This window comes from Perca flavescens, chromosome 9, assembly GCF_004354835.1.
Source record: "Perca flavescens isolate YP-PL-M2 chromosome 9, PFLA_1.0, whole genome shotgun sequence".
Lineage (NCBI taxonomy): Eukaryota > Metazoa > Chordata > Actinopteri > Perciformes > Percidae > Perca > Perca flavescens.
In genome coordinates, this window is record NC_041339.1 from 2,166,514 (window position 1) to 2,187,563 (window position 21,050).

Sequence of the window (21,050 nt, forward strand, 5' to 3'; positions counted from 1 at the left end):
TGGTTCTTCCAAAACACTTTTGTCTTCCTCAGCTATTGTGCATTAGCATAGACTGAGCTCCCGGCTTACATTTCTCTCTGCTAGCTTTGCTCCAAAACCACGTTGCCAGCAGTACATGTCATTCACTGTTGTTTGAAGTCTTTGGAGTATGAGTGCGCATGAGATATGTGTGAAATGTAAGGCAGGGATAGAGGATGAAAGTGTGAGGACGATTTGCTGTTGCCGGCTCAGAATGGAATGATGAGTGGTGACATAGCTCTAAATTGCAAATCGCTGTTTCAGTCTCACTTCACTCTGCATCGAGTCGCTTCACTGCAACAAGGCTATTTCATTTTTATTAAAAATAGCCTGTGCATGTCAGGCCTTTAACATAGGGAAAAATGGGAGATGGAAGTAGAGAGCGAGAGGGGGGTGTTGGTGTTGGTGGTAGAAGTGCAGCCCGGCTGGCTTTAAAGACCAAGACGTGGACAGATTCCGTTCCATTTAAACATCTCTGGCTTACTCTCCTCCTGCCATTCGTCTTAATGCTTATAGACCGCTCATCCATTCGTACTGCCTCTCTTGTGCTTAGTGCACACATCTCTTAAGTCTTTTCAAATCAGACTGGTGAGGAGAGTCCCACTGTTTACTCAGCAGTCAGCACATCAGTCACCTCATTATAGTCAAGCCCTGACATGGCTTCTTTTCTTTCTTTTTTTTAAATCATAATAGCAATATCAACTGGCGCAATACACACATTGCAAAAAAGGCTGCAGCGACATATCGCCATTCTATTTTAGGGGTGCCTTTATATTCAATTCAATGTTCAATTTGTTCAATAAAAGAATGTTGGAAATGATTTCCCTTAATTTGTTTGAAATTCTAGCAGAATACTGAAAGCAGCAGAAATGCAGAACTGAGTAGGCTATACACTTACAGATCCAAGTGGAGGGAGGGAAACACCTAGTAGTTACCATTGCACAAAAACTACAGTTAAAAAACTAGTGTGTGTGTGTTTATGTGTGTGTGTGTGCGTGTGTGTGTGTGTGTAGATGATCATTTACTCTTTGCCATTACATTATGTTGTAAACATAGAAGGAGATTACATTTCTCAAAGCATATGATGGCTTATTGCAGCCTCTCTTTGGTTTGGTCACACGAACCCACCCACACGCACGCAGGCACACACACACACACACACACACACACACGCACATCTGGACTGCTTATTAGCATATCTAGTATATAAACACTAAACAGCCTGGAGCGTGACCTTGTCTTGTTAGAGAAAAGAAGAGAAATGACCTAGTTGATGCATGTTAATGGGATTTACACACTTGGGCTAACTATTTTAATGAATGTAGCCTCCTCAAATATTGCTGCGGGCTACTACTAACCAAGGTCCAGCGACCCCGTCATATCGGCGAGCGCCCCCGCGTGAAAGAGAAAGTGCACGCGGCAGGTGAGCATGGCGCGCAGAAACCGAGCTCGCGCGCACATTCACACACGGTACCTAGCCAGAAAATGAGAGGGGATGCACAGCGTTATTATCCGTGCCATCTGTCAAAGCTTGGCGCTCGTTCGCTTTCCCAAACCTTTCTACCAGCCAGCCGTGTATTACTTCACCTAGACAGCTCGCGCATCATCGTTACATTAAATCTGCTCGCGACAGGAAAAGGCGAAAAGGTCTGCTTCTTATAGTTTATTTGCGAACATCAATAATAACAGTGGGACAGTTGGGAAACCGCCTCACCGTGGCTAAGCCCAAAAAAAAACAACCAAAAACTGAACGATTAAGTGAGAGAGCCGAGGAGTGGAAACTTGTCACGTCTGCGTAGGGGGTAAGTGGCTTCACTTCAATAAACTAGTGCATCGCGAAGATAAAGAAAAAAGTGCTTTAGTCGATTAGAATAGAGCTTACCGTGTGTTCGCAGCTCTGCTCCGGTGGCTCTCTGGTTTAACGGAGCTGAAATGATCCAACGTGGGAAAGGATGCCGAGGTTCATCAGAGCTCAACATGAGGTCTGTCCACTTAGCCTAGTCTGTCTCTCTCTTTCTCTCTCTCTCTCTCTCTCTCTCTCTCTCTCTCTCTCTCTCTCTCTCTCTCTGTGTCTATCCCTCTCTTCCTCGCTATACATAGTGGAGAGGGTCTATGTCTCTCTTTCCCTCTCCATTTGTTTTTAACTACCCGGAGGAGACAGATAGCCACCCTAAAAGCCTACTATTTTTAAGGATACACACAGTGACCACTGAGTAGGCTACCACACAGGTACACAGTGACAAATCACTATTTTAACTTGGCTCAGTTTGTTAAACCAAATGTCCTCAAAATCATAGCTTAATTTGGTATCTAATTATCACCTTTATTATCATAGTTTTCCGGACCACATGTACATCGTTTAAAAAAAACAACCTTATTTTTTGGTTAGGATGTAGCCTATCATTCCCATGAAGCAATCCTGTGTTTTGTAATCTGCTTAAGTATAGCCTCCATAATCATCTTCAGTACGTTTGCATTTTCCCAGTTTTTCCACTCAGAAGCTGGGCCAGAAAAATTGCTACTCAAGGATGCATTTAAGATTACATTTCACCAATAATGTTCTCCCACTGGCTAAAAAACGTGTCTGAAATGTATGACTGTAATTACCACACAATGAGAGGATATTTTCTCCAGTGAGTTGGGTGTGCGTGCATGATGTGTTTTTCTTGGAAATGAATGATCAATTTAATACAGTACATTTCTGTAATTCAGTCCCCTATTAAGTCTTTGCTTTAAGCTGGTATTTATGAGTCATTTCAATTTTTGTCTCAGAAAAAAAACCTGCTTCAAATAATACAATCTAAATTTGAATTTACTAATCCAAATTTCAAGGATGAATGTTCAAAAACACATCATTTCATACATGTCTATATTTGTCCTGTGGATGCCCAAGATCTAAATATTAAGCCTGATGAATTTTTGGAAGATGGAGTAACATGAGATATTAGGTAATATGATATTTTTTACATTTTGACGTATCTTATCCCATCTAATCTTATCCCATACGTCCTGGAATAGGATATGCTTGTTTTCTCACCTACATGTTTTGGATATTTTTTAATTTCTAGAAAAGAGAGACTTGCTTTGCTCATCTCAATAGTGTAAAAAGTGATCATTCATCCACAGAGAGCAGTCTTGCTCTGCACATCAATGTTTCCTTATCATTTGTGAGTCCTCTCTCCTGACTAAGAAACAGGAGAGCCTTTAAACAAGTGGTAGTGATGCAAGTGTTCACTGATATGACTAAAAAGCAAACTGGCAACCCTAAAAGGTCACTCCTTACATCCCTTACATACCCAGCTGGATACAGAAGTTTATTAATGCCAAAACTTCTGCGCAAGCAGAAAACAAAAGCCAAGCCTTAATCAATCTGCTAGTCAGGATTTGAGAGCACAAGAGACAGATTTACAAGTGCAAAACTGTGAGAGAGGGCTGCCAAACATTTTTGGCAAATTTCTGGCTGTAATATGTTTTCAAAGTTTTTTGAAACAACGTCAGATGGACTGATGTAACTCAGAAGGCAGGGTCAGTGACATTTCACTTCTTGGTCAAATCCAGTGGAGTTTGTTTTGCTCACAGCTGGAGTTTGCATGCGAGAAACAGAAAGCGCCAAAACGGAACAAAAAGCTTTGAAGAGGTCAAGCAGAGGAAGCCCTAACGCTCACTGAGTCACAGCTCTTCTTGCACCCTCAAAACTTTGATTACTATCACAATTCTGTCCTCTCTCGCTCTGCACTCACAGCTCTGTTGGAATCTGGACCACCAATATGTTTCCACCCTTAGTTTGTTTACCCCCCCCCGCTTAATAATTCTGTCATTAATATATATTATAGATGAGGTTGGGGAGGAAGGGAGGCTTTCTCCTCTTAAAGCTGCATTCAGTCGTAGAGTGGTACTCTCTGATGTTTCACTGGAGATGTGCTGAGCATCATCACGCAAACCCTACCTGTAATTTATTTAATACAGTGGATAACACGTCAGGGCTGTTTGATTATGGAAAAAATCATAATCACGATTATTTTGGTCAATATTGAAATCACGATTATGTAACACGATTACTCGTTGTCTTTTGGAAAGATGCTGCAATTATTGAACTTAAAAAAAAACAGTGAAACAGTTAACCAAATCAACATTAAAAAAACAAACACCTTGAGCTGTGAAATTTCCCTTCATACTTTTCCTGTTTGAAAATTTTTTTTTCATTCAGAACACATGACAAAATAAGAGTTTACTTGCAAAACGTAACGTGCAAAATAATCGTTTTTCTCGATTACTCTGTTTTTGTGATCGTTTGGAGCCGGAATCATAATCAAGATTAAAATTTCGATCAGTTGCACAGCCCTATAACACATAGATACACAGGCGACTGCATGCATACGCACACATTAGCCATCAAAAACTATGTCATGGCACTTTGCAAAAATAATTTTGAGTGATAACCCCTCAGCACCACTTCAACATTTTGACATGTAGCATCATTCATATGCTATCAAGTTTCCTCCCATATAGTAAATTGCCTCACCCTTGAAAACTTTCCCCGCCATACTTTGGCTGCCTTCACTGAAGTTTAAAAGGGCAGCGCTGAACAGTGAGAACAAGGATGAACGACTCTATACCTTTTGCTCTAATATCCCTCGCAGAGTCATTGTCACCAGAATAATTACTAGTATGTCTAATTTACTACCAGACTGCTCAAACTGAATGAACATGCAAGTTCAGCAAAATTGCATTGATACATTAATTTATTGAAGTGTCAGAGAAACTTTCAGACAAATTTTGACAGCAGACACAAATCAGTTTTCAACTACTGGTTATTGCTACAGCTAAATTAGTTCCCTTATACACTGAAAGACCTTGAGACATTTAGATTTTTGGGCTATTCACTCCAGCCTTTTTCTCCGCTTCTCTCTGTGTCTGTGTGATTCAAACACATGCAGGACTAGGCTGTAATTATCTCACACACTTGAAATGATTCATAATGTTTTAACATCCAAATTGAAATGACAGACAGCAGAGTGCTGTTAGAATACATTTTTATCATCAGCGCAAACAAAACATCAGCTGTTTATTAGAGGGAACGATATGCATGCCCAAATCATTTGAGAAATAGCCTGGAGGATGCAACTGCCTGTCCTGTTCATTAATTCAGTATCTGCTGCAAAGATGCCATCCCGTCTCTCTAATATACTCCCCAATGTTTGCCTTTTCTTCTCTCTTGCCATTTTTGATGTTTCATGTCTTTACTCAGCCAAAGTCACGTCCCGTCTCTCTCTTGTCTTTCTTTTTCTCTGTAATATTCCTCTTTCAAGTCCTCTCTGCTCCTGCGTGTCCACCCTTTTGAGGAGATGTGATAGATGTCTACACAGTTTCCTGAGTATGCATCCCTGTGTGTGGCTCTGTATACAGCCTCTCTGGCTATCGATGTGGCCTCGCCCACTGTCAGCCCCCATTGAACCCCTTGGTCCAAAATGGAGTAGGCATAGGGTGATCCCGAGCCCACGGAGAAGAGGGTTCCCTGCAGGCGAGTACCATCACTGCACACATAGTACAGACTGGGTCCAGAGAAACTCACTTTCTTTCTAGTAAAGCACTGTTGACCAACAATTGTTGAAGAAGTGCTCTGAGCCAGAGCGGCCTTTTCAAGACTTGTATCTACAGACTTCCCAAGATCAGCCATTTGCCTCTTTGTTGTTTCTCTACGACCGCTGAGATCAATCTTTGCACCTCCATGGTCATGGCATTCATCTACCTCTCCTCCGTCCCACCCACACAACGTGGCAGCCACACACAGCTCGGTTCCCTTAAACGGGTGTAGCATGTGGGAAAGCAATTTGGCAGCTCCGCTCGTGGACAACCGTCGGCCGTGGCGGAGTTGGTAGAGCCGCAGTTCTCGAGCCAGAATCCGTTTCCAAAGGGCACAGTCGGCCGAAGTACCTGAAGTAGTGCCCACCAAGTGACTGTGAACAGGCAGGATCTTCTGGGCGGCTGGGCACGCCACGAGCCCAGAGCAACTGGAACGAGTGTCCGCTGCAGCCAACACGCCGCCCTGAAAGATGAAGGCCAGGGTGGTGGTGCCGTGAGACATGGGGAAAGGCAGAGGGACAGACTGAGAGGAGGCCAGAGGAAGGCATGTGGGCAAGGAGAGGGATGGTAAGATGGAGTCTTGATATGAGACAGTGCTGGAGCTCTGGACAGTGCTAATTTGCCCAAATTGTATCGGGCTTTCATTCAGGTACTCTGCAACTGGTATGTAAAAATTGAACAGACTTGTTCTGTTGCTAGAGGGCAAACCACTTACATAGTTACAATCTGTCTTCTTTCCAGCAAGCACGGAAGAACATTCGGTGGTTATACTGTCCAGAAAGATGTCCTGGAAATTGCACAGGTCCTGTAAAGCCATTGAATGATTTTTTTTTTCTTCTCAAAAATACCCCTCTCTTATCAAGTCCAATCAAAAAATGAATATGAACTGCCTGACAAAGGTTTGTATGCCACCTAGAGTTGTAGATGGTAGATTTTAGCATCAGTCACCCTTTATATAGATAACAAGACAGCGTTCATCTATGTGTGGTCATCTAAACCCAACAGCAACAGTTACTAATGCCTCATTCCCTTTGACTTTGAAGCATAAAAAGTCAGTAGCCCATGGGTAATTAATTTTGGCTGCTGTATCAGGTTGTTTTTCAGATCAGATTTCTTCAAAGTCTTGTGTGGGAGTAGGCCAAATAGGACGCAGGGTAAGGGCACGGCTTCGGCTCGAGCACATCAAATTAAGTTAGACTCTGAGCTTTGATGCATCACTCCCATGAAAAGTTCCCTCATAGAATCAGGAATAAAATGCATCAAACAACATTTTTGTTGTGCAGCAGAGTCAATTTAGCCAAGCCCTTTAGGTACTGTAGCCCTTTAAAAGGCAATTCGTGCAAACTGCTGAACTTGCAACACCAGTATATCAGGTAATGCTGCATCACATGGGATGTATGCTCGTACAACTGCCACCTGTTTAGGAAGTACTCTGCCATGTGCCAACAACTGACGGCCAACATTATTTTACTAACTTCATTTGTCGAATAATGTTTGTTTTTATCTTTTAATTCAGCCAAAAAAAATGAACGTGTTACACTCAATCTTTTGTGGATATGTCTTCACTGCTGCTATTATAATGGTAAGAACTCTATTGAACTTTACTCTAATTACAGTGATAACCCTGAAATGAATTGTTGAATGTGAAACTTTAAGGCACTAAAACCCACTGTACACTAGCTGCTCGGCAGCAAACAGCAGACAGACACTTTTTGAGACTAGCTGGTTAACAAAGTGGAGCATTAAGCTGCTAAAGAACCAGATATATTAACAAGAACACAGAGCTAAGAAACTTGCATTTGCCAGATGGCCACAAACACAACTCCAAATGAATGCTAATGTTGCTTCCTAACTGCGGGATGTGTAAATAAGATACTCTTTGCTAACAAGTTAATATCAATTTAAAATGCGATGATACCATTTGGGACTCTCACCAACTGCATGGGAGAGAATAGGACTCATTGATGATGTCAATGTTGTGTTCACAGCTTGTTTCCACTGTCTCGAGTGGCCAAAAGTATTAGTTAATGCAGGTTTAAGTAAACATCTTGAAAACGTCCTTTGGCAACTTGTTCCTGCCTAATTTGTTTAAGTGAAAAAGACTGCATGCTGGCCTGTTTATCTTTACATAACTTCATTTTCATATCACCCAGGGACATTGTGTGTTACAAGCCATTTCAACCTCTCCATCCCAGACTGGTGAGAGCCCGCCTGACAATTTCATAGGGTTTGACTCAGCCCCTGACAAAGTGATAGACGGCTCAGTGGTCCGTGTGCGGCATCGTTGCTCCAGGCCGTGTCAGCTCGCAGTGGAAGTGGTGGTGTCTACATTAGGGGAGACAGATTTAGTGGTCTTCAGGAGGAAATGGTTTAGCAGCACACCCCGAGTCTACACGATCCAACAGGTGCCACTCAGATTGCCTACATCCATTTTATATCAACGCAACTTTTTCAACAGGCGCGTCTTAGACGCCCAGAATGTGACAGTTCGTGCTTGGTTAGGCCATCTTAACGATGGCAGGGAACCTGGGACATACCAATGCTCCATGTTGAGGATTTATAAAGTGCTACAGATAGAGCCACTCTCAGAGCGTCCAACTAAACCTCCCGCTGAGTGCCCTTCATGGCCTGCTCAACTGATGTGGCAGATTATCAGAAACAGAATTCATCATTGTCCACATGAGTCAGGTCAGATCCTTTACATTTTTATTACTAAAACTTTTAATGAACATGTAAATAGTGTTTCAGTATGTAATCTGCTGTTTTTCTTGTGCGTAGACGTAATCGATATGCTGAAGTTCCCCCTGGCAAGTCCCGGTGAGCATTTTGGAGTGGTACGCAGGTTCCAGCCTTTTATTGACAGAGCCCTGGAGAGCGCCCGTCTTCATGCTGTGACACAGCCCAGGTTGGACTTAAACTTCACACACTCACTTCTCATTTAGGTCACTTTACTTGGAGCTTATTCTGTATGAAGTTCAACTACACAGCATGGATAAAATCGCCAGCAGGGTCTCCAAATGTTGTATAAAATAAGAAAGAATAGCAGATTTTTTTTTAGATGTTAAACCCTATAAAGGTGTGCAATAAAACCAAATAAGCCACCACATACTGCCTCAGATGTAGAGTTTATAATGCCGGTTGTCAGCAGATTGACAGGCCACAGGTCAGCGATTGTAACCTTTTCAATGCTGTCAGCTGTTTTAACACACTCCACTTTTAGTTTTACTTCACTGTCATTACAAATGACTTTACAAGCTTAACGATGCCTCTTTACCAGAGCATGTAAGCTTTTTATTTACGGTCAATGCAAGACAGCGAGGTCAATCATCTTTAGCAGATAGCGCAAACGTTTTAAACTCAACCTCACGCTTCGGCGGCTGAAGAAATGATTTGTCAAATCATGTGTCGTCGCTTCGGTTTTCAGCGTCACATTATCTGTGTGGATCTACCTACTAAAATGGTGTCACAAGAAGCTCTGTGGGATCATCCATCACATGGATAGGAAAAATGTATACGACTCGGCTCTGATGCAGCTTACAGACACAGGTGGGTCACAGCAGCTTGCGGGTACACCCAACACCAGTTCAGGGGATTAGATTGAGGTATCATGAGACGATTGTGAGTGATGGTGTGTGTTTTGTGAGACTGCGGAACAGACTGTGTTATGTATTAATAAAGAGCTTTGGATCTCCTGTGGTGAAATATATGACTGTCATATCTCCTGTGTAGGGAACGTCATATTTCAGGCACGTGTGACAACAGGAGAAGATGAAGCTTTCCGAACCAGTGTAGTGTTGCCCCGGTGGAAATGGATTAGATTGGACTGTTACATACAGGACTCCAAGGTATAAAACCTCAGTGTGTGCCTGTGGGTGGTGGGATAAGAAATATTTAACATTTTTAAAATACAGCTTGGGGCAACATCGCATAGTCTTCCCTTCTCTTCTGTTTGGTTTGGTGCCCTTGCTTTGCGGTGTTGTTAAATTCTTTTTGGAACAGCTGTAAGATCCTGAAAGATGGTTCCTTTCCAGCTGGGAAACTCCAGGCGATTGCAGTGTGTACTGCAATTTGGAATCGTTCACAGCTGAGTAGGTTTTTTTTTTTTCTTCTGTGTCGTGAGCGCATGCATTATTATGTCTGACTTTCAGGTGCTGCTGGATGCAACGTGGGATGATGAAACCCGCAGATATGAATATGAGTAAGATGGATTATGGATTTAAAGAAGCTTTATGTCATTTTTTTCCTGATTTTAAATGTTGTGAAATAAGCAAAAAACAACTGTTGCCTAAACCTAGGCGATATGGAGAAAAAAATCAAATATCACAATATTTTTGACCAAAGACCTTGATATCGATATTGCGGCGATGTTGTTGGGTTGACTATAATTGGTGCTTTCACAAAAAATGTACACAAAGATTTGTGATAAATAATCATCAGTAATGTGGATATAATGACTAAGAAAAAAGGCAAATAATACAACAGCTGGAACAGTCTGGTGAGTTCAGTTACACATCACTTTACTGTAATGCAGCCTTTAAAACCAGGAAATGACAACACTCATACTACGTCATATTACAATATCTAAGACAATATCTAGCCTCACATAATATTGATATTATATCGATATATTGCCCAACCCTACTGGTTCCCTCACAAGCATTTGTTTGTCCAGTTACTGCAATAAAGCAGGCATGACTCATGTACACAATGATCATAAGAGCTTGTTATATTGTTATATTTTACAGATTTCAGGACAGTGTCCATTACGATGACACTGATGGATACTTTGTGATTGGAGGAAGCAGGTACATGCCAGGCATCCATGGGTATTTTGGGCCTACCAGGTACTATCGTTTTGGAACTGAAGAGGTAAAGTGCCTGTTTTCTAATCATTGGTATGTCATTGTTTTGTTATTGTGTTAAAATTCTGTAATTATCCATGTCACAGGTTAAAAACCAACTTCACCCCGAGTCAACATTACTGCAGCTGGATAAGACCCATCAGCAGTGTCAGGAAATGAAAGCATTTACACAAGCTTTTCTCCAAGAAGTAACTGCGAGTCAAGTCGCGTCACCAATCAACACAGGTGATATGCTATTTTGACAAGTCCTTTAAAGCAGTGTTGCAACCATTCCACAGAGGTCCACTTTACACAGATCTCATATACAAGGTGTCAATGCAACAGCTGCACACATACATATTCAGTATGGGAAGACGAAAAGGTGACAGGTTGCTTTTTATGTTTTATTTCAGATGCCTGTACCCCTCACTTCATAAGACTGTGGGCTCAGTCTGGAGAGAAAATCTGCATCCAAACATGGACCTGGGAAAAACAACTTAAATACAGCACACTTTTTCATTTCTTGCAAACAAAAGAGGAGGAATTCAGAGCAGGTGTCATAGATTGTTGTTTGACCACACAAGTCATAAATATCACGTCATTATTCACAGTTTGTGACAATTTTCTGTATCGTTTTCTGTAGGATCTTTGGGCATGAAGGACCTCGGGAGTACTTTATTTGAGCAGGCAGTTGGTTCAATGTTCACTGTGGATCAGGCACAGTGTAAAATCACATTCAAATCAATGGCTCTGCTTCAAGTATCCTCCTGCTTTGGAAATCACAAAGCGTCTCTGCTGTTGGCTACTATCCACCTCTCGGGCCTGGGCCACTCAGTCGATCATCAACAGGTGGAGATACTGCTTTCTTTAAACCTTAATGGCTACTCTATCACTTCTGTAACAATGACTGATAATATTGATGTGTGTTTCAGGGTCATGTCTATAGTTTGATTGGCGCATCGGGGGACAATCGTTTTGCCCTGATGCATGCTGGGTACAAGCACACACAAGGAATTGATGGGTTTCCAAAAGACTTGGACATGGCTTACAGCTACTATTCCAACGCTGGGGCACAGAGCAACATTGATAGTTTCAGGATACATGAAAATGAGGTATGTTTAAATAAATTTAATTTTTAATAATTAATGCTAGCATGCTAGCGGCATGGCTCTAGGGATGGCCATATCGATCTTGAGGTCAGTCGGTCCTCCACTGTTGGAACTGAAATGTCTTGACAACTACGTGATGATTGCTATGAAAGTTTGTACAGACATTCTTGTTCCCTACAGGAGGAACTGTAATAACTTGGGTGATCATCTGACTTTACATCTAGCGCCATCATCAGGTCAAACTTTCACTTTGTCCAATACTTTGGTTCATGACCACTTACCTGCATAACTAATGGCATTCCTAACAGCTTCTGGTGTACTTTGTGTTTTGTACAATTTAGGAAATGTTAGCATGCTAATATGCAAAACTAAGATGGTGAACATTTTACTTGGATAACATTAGCATGTTAACATTGTCTGTGTGAGCATGTTGGCATGCCCATGTTAGCATTTAGCTACAGTATAAGCACCACTGTACCTAAATACAGCTTTACAGAGTCCTTAGCATGGTTAGACTTAGTCAATGTTTATTCATATTTGTTTTGTTTTACTGGTAGTACTTTTATAAGTAGTAATAGTACCAACTGAAAAAGCACAGGAACTGATAACATTGGCAGTATTTATTTAGGCTACAGTAATACACACAATGTATCTTTTTTTTAGGAATAGTTGACATTGATATTTGGTAAAATGTGCTTATTTGTGAGAGACATATCTATCAGTTAAATATCATACTAGAGCAGGCGGCTGGTAGCATAGCAGTAACAGTATTCGAAGGTATCCACGGCACACAGGCAAGAAAAAGTCTGTCACATCCACTAGCGGCGCCAGGATTTTGATTGTAGGTGGGCCTCCAGAAAACTGGATGGGCCAGTTAAAATAAGCTAAAAAAAAGCGGGTTCTCCCTGCATACAGACAGCCAGACACTAACGTTAATGTTAGCCTACTTGCCTTGCTGGTGTGAGGGGGTGGCTACGGGACGACTTGATGGGGAGAGGTCGGCCGAGCAGGATGGTAACTTGTTACTTGTAACTGCGTTACTTAAAATGGCAGGAGTTTCCTCCTCCTGCTCTTCGGAGCGTTTCTTTCTGAATTTAAATGAAAAAGTGGCTGCTTTGCTTTGCTTTTTTAATTTTGGTTTTGTGTATGGATTAAACAAACGAGATGTAGCATGTTAATTAATGAGTTTTAAAGGCACTGGTAGTCACAGCTATAAGTGTGGTATCGATCTTCTCTTTTAATTCTCGGCAAGAAAGTGAGTTTTCAGAAAGTGAACATAACATTCAATGCATAATGACATCAAAGGCTATATCAGATGTTCAAAATATATACACAAATTCACAGTATGTACAGTATAAACAGACATAAGCATAATACATTAATCCAAGTCATTCATACACGTAGACGTCAACATGCACATAGTAAATCAAACAAATCAACTAACAATTCATACGCATATTGTATGCACAAACACATCCTGTACACTTGTACAAGTACATGACAGCAGTATTACAAAAGGGACTCCTAAATATGATTAATACTGCGTTTGTTGGTCCAGCCAAGGAGAATAGGTGGGTCTTAAATCTTAATTTAAAAATGTGAATGAGTTAGCTGTCCTGATGAATAAAATGAAGACCAATCCAAAGACAAGGAGCCCACTATGCTATGAGAAAACTACTTCAGACTGATTTCCTGTTTATTCTTGGAATATTTAAATAAGATGTATTACATAAATAGAGGTTCATGAAGACAACAGGAAGGCTTTACTGTCTGCTCCAGCTTGAATAGGCAGCCAGTGCACTGAGAAAAAAATTATGGTGAAGTTTATTTGGCTAAACTGTAGCTGCTGCATTTTGACCAACTTGAAAACTTTCTGAGTCGCTGACAACAATCCATCTGGATTCAATCTTAATTAGATATCAAGGTATTTGGTCAAGGCCATGAAAACCTATTTTCTCTATCAGCTTCTTATCATAAGCAATGACTTCATAATGTCCTGCCAAAGTTAGAAAGGTTTTATTTATTTCAATTGAGCGATATCTGTGCTGTTTTTTCTAATCTCTGCTGACTGGTTTGAAGTGGGCGGAGCTCATTTAAAAAAAAAAGTGATATGAGGCACTTAAGCAAGCATTTGAATCACAATCCGATGACTGTCGTGGGGTTGATGCTTGTGTTGCCACAACTGCCAATCAAATCTGATCAAACCACACCCACACAGTCCTGATGAAACAGCTTAGTGTTGAACATTAAATACATATAACTCAAACTTTGATCGTTGTATATTGAACAAGTTTTTAGTGAATTCATTTATTTATATTTTCAGAAATTAATCCGTGCAAATGTTCCACTTAGAGTTCAAATTTGGTGAACTTTGACACTTCAACCAAAGCAGAGGTGCCCAAATTCTTTCATATGAAGGGCCAAAAAAATAAAAATTTATTAAGTAGTAAGAAAATGACAATTTCAAAAATAATAACGCTGCTCTTTATTCTGAATTTGTCTCCCAAATTACAGACCTTTTACAGTCATTTATCACTTGCAATATCAGTGGGAGACATGAAGTCTGTCTTTGCTTTTCAAAAGTCTTTCAACATTAGTCTCCAGCTGACTTCTTTTATCAGTGTGCCACTGCCTCGATCACTCCATCTTGACTCAAAGCCAGCGACGTAAGCATGTCTCACAGCACGTGAGGGGAGCGGGAGAGAGGAAGAATACCGTAGTTTTTGTAATTCTTCGTAGATAAAACTTACGTACATAATTTAATAGGGTACCAAGTTTACCAGCACTGTGCTTTACATTGCCGTAAAACTCAGATTAAGTACTTTTTAGCTGCACAAAATGTATGTTTCATACTTATAACGGTTAGTATATTACAGAATTTTCAAAATAAGAGGAGAATATGCATGTGCATTTGAAATGCCATGGCTGGCCAAATAAAAGGGGAGCATGGGCCAAACTCCGCCCACGGGCTCCAAATTGTGCAGATTTGAACAAAAGCAAGCCGTCTTGACAGTGCTGACCTTTTAGGGGACGGAGAGCCAGAGAGTCCAAAATACAGAAAGCTATCGTAGCTTATTAGCTATGTTGTGAGTAGTCACTACGTCACCAAGCTTCCGGCCCAACCTATTTTAAATGAAGGAGGGAATGTCACTTTGTGGTATGACCACTGCTTTACAACAGCAGTAGTTGTATTATTTGTAATAGTAGCAGTACTACTAGTTTACTATATTAATGTTTCATTTGTCTTTTTTAAAGCAACACACACTTGAACACATCTATCTGAGCAATCAAGAGGATTTAAACAGCCTCACACATGACACAAGTGACGTCTTTCAATATCTGAAATACAAAGCAGAGAAAGGGGACATAGAATCTCAGGTATGTTTGAGTTAATTTTATTCCTCCAGTATGATCAGTAGGCATAGTTCAATGTTCAGAACAAGCCAATACAAACCTCTTCTTTTCTTTAGAAACGCCTGGGAACAATGCTTTACTGGGGACAACGAGGAGTCTCAAAAGACATAGCGAGTGCGATGAAGTGGTTTGAAAGAAGTGCTATGCAGATGAAGGATCCTTCAGCAATGTACGACTACTCCATCCAACTGATGAAGGTTCTGCAACATCATAAAGACCCAACCCATTTTACGATTAAATTGAACACTGGATATTTTGTGTGTTTTTGTGTGCGTCTGTGCTTTGACACTTACTGAGTCACTGATTGATGACGATTCCTCCAGGGCCAGGGAGTGAAAAGAAACTACACCCGAGCTTTTATGCTGCTGACGAAGGCTGCAGCGATGGTACGTGTGTACTTCTAGAAATCAATCTGTGTTGTATGTGTCTTCCCTATACCACTGTCTGTTTCTTTGCTTTAGGGCTCAATTAATGCCCTGAATGGTCTTGGCTGGTACCATGGGGTCATACTGAATGACCACAAAAATGCAGTGAAATACTTTGTGCAAGCAGCGCTAAATGGGAGCGGTGATGGCATGTTTAACCTGGGAATTTATCATCTCAGCGGGAAAAACCCGGACAACCCTTGGAGGAATGAGGTTAGAGTCCCACATCTTGTCAAAATTTCGTTTCATCGCTGATCAGTAGTAGAAGTATGCAGATTCTCTACTTATGTACCACACTGTAAAAATACAAGTAAAAGGCTTGCATTGAAAATACTACTTAAGAGTATGTAAGAATCATAAGGAAAATGTACTTAAAGTATTACAAGTAAGAGTACTTATTTTAGTATTTTAGAAACTGGAAACGATCAATACAGTGTTTAATGGGCTAATCATTTTAGCTGGACTTGTAGACCTATTTATTGTTGGGTAGTAAAACAGCGTATTTTATAAACTACATGTTTTGTGTGCAAAAACCTTAATTTGTACAGTAACTAGTGACTAAAGCTTAATGTAGTGAATTAAATATTACGATATTTTCTTTCTGAAATTTAGTAGTAGTAGAAAGTGGCATGTAAGTTCAAGTACCTCAAATTTGAACTTAAGCACAGTACTTGAGTAACTGTACTTAGTTACATTCCACCACTGTTGCTGATCTGGTACAATCAACAAATGAAATAGTTTTTATATGATCCACAGACGGCTGCGCTAATGCAGTTTCTGAATGCGTCTCGGCTAGGTCATGTAGCTGCATCAGTGGAGGCAGCTTGGTACCTTTCGACAGGAAGCCTGGAAGGGCTGTCTCGAGATGTGGAGAGGGCTGTGATGTAAGAGGCTTTCATTAGCTTGGTGAAGAAAGCTTTGTTATGGGCTGTTGCACTGTAGCCTGCAGCTCAGTGGCATCTAATTTCAATGACAGTGGCTAATTCAAGGGCAGAGCCCAGTATTTGCATATCTAAAAATAAGAGTCCACTGGCACTGCATTATTGTCAGGCACGGAAAAACTCATTGTTCCTCTGGTATATTATGAATTTAAAGAAGATCCTGCTGCAGCTGTAGAGGCTTTTTTTTTTTTAGAATGACCTCAACAAATCAGAACCTATTTTTAGATCATGTTAAAATATTTTCCGTTTATGTGGAGAAAATGATATTCCATAATTCATCACCCATCCTTTACCCTCCGTGCAGAATGCTAAAAAAGGTCTGTGAACAGAATGGACACCTTGGATTTATGGTCAGAACTGCTCTCCAGGCCTACCTCCAGGGCTCTAGGTAGGGACATTTATTTCAATTACTTTTCAATTGTGCTCATTTAATCATTTTCTCTGGGCTTTACCATTTATCTCTGCGTCTTCACATTTGTTTTATTTTGTTGCCAACAGGCAGGAAGCATTTGTGAAGTATGTTTTGGCAGCTGAAACAGGTCTGGGTTTGGCCCAGAGCAATGTTGCACACCTGTGCCAGGTAAATGTATGCTGTTTCTCTGGTTTTTAACCCTTCGTGAATCTACTTAGCAAAACAAGGAATATTCCTTTTATCAGACTTTCAGCACAGTTCTAAAAATCAACGTAGTGTATAATTGTAGTTCTGAAGCTAGCTTATGGACAAATTGCACATAATCCCAGTCACATACTAAAAGAAGAAAACCAAGCCGGAGGGAAATTGTCAGCAGTTGATAACATAGCCTTCATCATTGCTCAGCTCTCTTTCACCCTGCGCTCATTCTGCCAAATGCAGGAACTGAATCTCAGTTATGATTGTCAATGGAGATATCATAACTACTCTGTATTAAACTATGATCCCCATCCATCCGGTAAGTTCCTCTCATTTCATTTTTCTTTAACCTTTCTCTCCTTCTGCCAGTCTGCTCAATAAACAATCAAGTATTTATTTTCTTTTATAGCGCTGCTGAAAATGGGAGACCACTACTACTACTCTTCCTCCAGCAAGCGAGAAGACTCATTATCCTTGGTTGATCAGGCCATGTCGATGTATGGCAGAGCAGCTCTAGCAGGAAGCCCTCAGGTGACAGATTTACTTGAGCTGTAATCTCATCACTTTATGATAAACTTAATTAAACCTTCACGGGCTCAGGCACACCGTAATAAAAACAACAAACAGTATTATACAGCATTGTTATTTAGAGACTTTCTCTGTGAATAACCCACCTGACCCTGATATGATTTTAATTTCACACAAACTCACAGGGGATGTTCAACTTGGTGGTTTTGGCGCAACAAGGCCACATTCTTCCATTGAGCATCCGTGGCTTGTTTAATGTGTCACATTGTGATGAGCAGGACATCGTGGTGAAGATCTTAGAAAGGTGACTGCCACAACAATTACTAATGTCAATGAATATGTTTTGGGTGATCCATAATGTTACGTAATATAATGTTACGTAATATACAACACATTGTAACTCCCATCGGTCAGGTGCCTTTGGCGTTGCTGTTGACGCTAAAACTCTCATTTAACATCAGATCTAAACACGCTTGGGGTTAGGAAAAGAACGGAACAGTTGGGTTTAGGACAAAAAGAACGGACAGTTGGGTTTGGGAAATGATCGTGGGTGGGATTATAAAATGCTAATTCTGTGACACGCGGGACACAAACGCCGGTCTCCGGGGTGAAAGTCCTGTACTGTTTGACCCATCCACCTTCCCAACCAAACAACCTCCCTCATGCAGAATTTTGGGCTTTAATACTACTCTCTACCATTGTCGCTCTTTACATATACTACGTCATTTTCACGCGCCGCTGCTGCTCTGCCCGGTGCATTCCATACACACGCTGATGGTGCTTATTGCAACGTATCTGACGCTGAGAGCCAATGACCAAGCGTCCGAATCTTACAAGTTGGGAGTGAGAATGGGTTGTAATATAATGGGCTTCTACAGATTTTAAATTTTTATTCAATAGAATATTTGATGTTATTATTACCAATGGTATATCTGTACATACTCACTGTCTTGCCTAGAGTAAGGTGAGAATATTGGTAAAATACACTCATGTATGTATGGTATATATGAAGGCACCACCAGCAGCCTGTTAGCTTAACCTAGCACAAAGACTGGAAACAGGTGCAAACAGCTAGCTGTTGTCATGCTTTTTACACTTTTTAAAAGAGAGAAACAAACGAGATTTAACATGCTACCGTGGAATTTGTTACCTAGCCAAGCTAGCTGTTTCCCCCTCTTTCCAGTATTTATGCTAAGCTACGCTAACTGACACGTTTAGTGTTTGCTTGATATTACTGGACAGACATACTGTAAATGTGGTATCAATCTTCTCTTCTAACTCTTGTGAGAAAGTGAATATTCCCCAAAATGTCAAAATTCTTTAAGGCAAATTCAATTAGCTAACATTAGGTGTTATTGCTAAACACATCTAGATGTTGGACTCCCACTTCTGCTAACTGCAGTTACTGCAGTTACTCATTGACCTCATTCTTATCATTTCAATGATGTGCTTCTACTGTTATTTTAACAAAAAATATGAAGGCTTGATGTGCCTGTTATGGTGTGTAACAGTTTCCATTGTTTTATCTCCTAAGATGTGTGGAGACTGAGGAAAAAGAAGCAGTAACGCCCTGTTCTCTAGCACTGCTCGGAGTCCAGATGGGAAAAGCCTTGAGGAGAATGACTCAGAATCGTGCACAGCTCCTCCTGGTAGGCATAAGGCAATCCACTCGTACTGTACTGTATGTAGTGAGAGAAAAATTAAACCCACCGCAAGCTGCGCTCCAACAGTTTATTATCCTCCTTTGATATTTTAATCTACCTTTAATTATTGAAATACGTGAACAATGCTAACTGGACTTTCATCATAAATAAGACATTAAAGACACTATGGACTGCTATTTTGAGAACAGAAATGTGATAATTCATTTAAATCATTCTTCTCATTTCTCTATAGGCATATGCATCTCTTCTTTCTGTCGTCGTCATTATTGTCATTGTGCCATTGCAGAGCTGTCTCAGTAAGTGATTGTGTCCTTCTCTTCTGCACCCACTTGCACGTTTGCCACAAGATGGTGCAATTTCCCCACATATTGGTTAACTACCTCTTGCTCTGACTTGAACATCAAAACATCTCTGTGTAATCATTTCATGTTTGTTTGCCATGAAGCTTACCTCCTTTTATCCACGTTATCTGCAAATTAACACAGAACACAGGGTTCCCAGTCGCCGAGTCTTTGCACTGAGGGCAAGGACATCGCCTGTCAGCCAAGATGGTGTGACTAGAGAGCAAGATGGCATCATGGGAGGAACCTACAGAGCAACAGGGAATCCATGGCTTACCATACTGAGTGGCGAGCAGCGTTTCCGGCAGACCTACGATTTGGCCGTGACTCTGTCGGGCGTGTGCCTGTGTGCTTCCTGGACCACACTCCTCTATCATCTCTTATGACATACAATGCCCAGCACAGTGATCCAATAGCCACAGCAAAAGCCTCAGACACTACATATTGTAAGAGCATACATTTAGAGGATGAGTTACGCACTGTTCATGTGACACATTTGTGTTTCTGTGACTCATTTGAAGTTATAAGACAGGAAGGAGGGAAGTGCTGATCAGAGTGTGAGTGTGCTGCTTTATCAGCATGGTGATAACCATTTTTATATTGTTTTATTTGTGGAAAACAAAAATACTTATCATGTAGTTCATTTAATTAGTGCTGAGTCCGTCCTGCAGTTTATATGGTCTCTGGGATTTGGTGCCAAGGAAGCAGAGTGAAGCTACTCTTATGCAACGTGTATGTCCGGTTAAACATATTTGAATATTTTTTTATTATTATTAAGTCATTTATCTTGTGAAAGCACTGTTAAAACTGACAGACACATTTAAAAGCATAACGGCTCATCCACAGCCTCAGTGATGGATGTTGAAGGAGATGCTGGGATTACATTTCACTGAAATTGTACCTCGTACAGTACGATTTCACATGACAAATAAAAATGAAATGATTGTTTGATTGATTGATGGAAGCTGTGTTCTAATAGGTCAGCTATTAAGCTTTGTCCTTGGCCTTATCAGAGACATGGTGATAAGTGTCTCTCAGGAGACTGGACATGCAACAACATCATGCAGGAACATCTAAACATTTGTCCAGGCCAGAGCAATGGAATTTTAAGAAGTTATTGATTTAGTCTGGGCAGGTGCTGCTGGTCGATAGATAACAGACTTTAGACAATATCAGCTTTAACCATCGCTATGGGAGACAAGAACAAAAAAACAAAAAACATTTGACCTGAAAAATAAGTTACTATAGCAATGGAAGACACCTCAAACACACCTTCAGAGCCCTTGCTGCGGTGTTAGTCAAAAAGTAATGCTTCTCTGTGGTGCTGTTGTTACTGTATTCATAACAATAATGGGCAATATCTTTTAAGGGATTTAGTTTCTATTGCCGCCAACAAATATGAGGAATAGGCAGTGTTACTCTGTTCCTAACGGTTATTTACAGCGTGGTGACAGTTGTGATGATGTGCACTTTATAGCAGTAAGTGTTGTTGCCTGGTATTCACGGAGCTGTCATTAGTTAAATAAGGAGTTTCACAGTGTAAACAGCACCACGTGGAGCTCCTTCAGTTAAGAGG

At 40.8% G+C, this 21,050-nt stretch overlaps 2 protein-coding genes across 12 annotated transcripts in view; one reads left to right on the forward strand and one right to left on the reverse strand.

The window, feature by feature from the left end:
• cdh24a (cadherin 24, type 2a) overlaps positions 1 to 2,019 on the reverse strand; it is a 32,123-nt gene extending 30,104 nt beyond the window's left edge. The window contains exon 1 of the mRNA XM_028587051.1: positions 1,901 to 2,019. The gene's annotated coding sequence lies outside the window, so the exon portion shown is untranslated. The remainder of the gene's footprint in view (positions 1 to 1,900) is intronic.
• Positions 1,743 to 20,379, forward strand: LOC114561215 (protein sel-1 homolog 3). Of its 11 annotated transcripts, none has more exons than XM_028587057.1 (26): positions 1,749 to 2,000; positions 5,328 to 6,755; positions 7,118 to 7,183; positions 7,755 to 8,289; positions 8,380 to 8,506; positions 9,026 to 9,147; positions 9,331 to 9,446; positions 9,750 to 9,799; positions 10,347 to 10,470; positions 10,550 to 10,688; positions 10,856 to 10,996; positions 11,086 to 11,291; positions 11,375 to 11,554; positions 14,807 to 14,929; positions 15,022 to 15,162; positions 15,289 to 15,351; positions 15,427 to 15,603; positions 16,147 to 16,274; positions 16,636 to 16,719; positions 16,830 to 16,911; positions 17,185 to 17,260; positions 17,351 to 17,472; positions 17,655 to 17,773; positions 19,004 to 19,118; positions 19,366 to 19,429; positions 19,619 to 20,379. In XM_028587057.1, the coding sequence occupies exons 3-26, from the start codon at positions 7,127 to 7,129 to the stop codon at positions 19,858 to 19,860; spliced, it is 3,333 nt and encodes a 1,110-aa protein (XP_028442858.1). In that variant the 5' UTR covers positions 1,749 to 2,000; positions 5,328 to 6,755; positions 7,118 to 7,126; the 3' UTR covers positions 19,861 to 20,379. The 11 variants fall into 11 exon arrangements, with proteins under 11 accessions (XP_028442857.1, XP_028442858.1, XP_028442861.1 ...); XM_028587060.1 differs by having other exon boundaries at positions 5,328 to 6,403; XM_028587058.1 differs by having other exon boundaries at positions 5,328 to 6,264; positions 6,343 to 7,183.
• Positions 20,380 to 21,050: the final 671 nt, after the last annotated feature.

Excerpts from the sequence above, each read along its gene's own strand:
- LOC114561215 (XM_028587053.1), top strand. The coding sequence starts at position 1,971 with ATGCCGAGGTTCATCAGAGCTCAACATGAG. Across the intron at positions 8,290-8,379 it reads TCATTGTCCACATGAGTCAG|ACGTAATCGATATGCTGAAG; the intron begins GTCAGATCCTTT and ends TCTTGTGCGTAG. Across the intron at positions 15,604-16,146 it reads ACAACCCTTGGAGGAATGAG|ACGGCTGCGCTAATGCAGTT; the intron begins GTTAGAGTCCCA and ends TATGATCCACAG.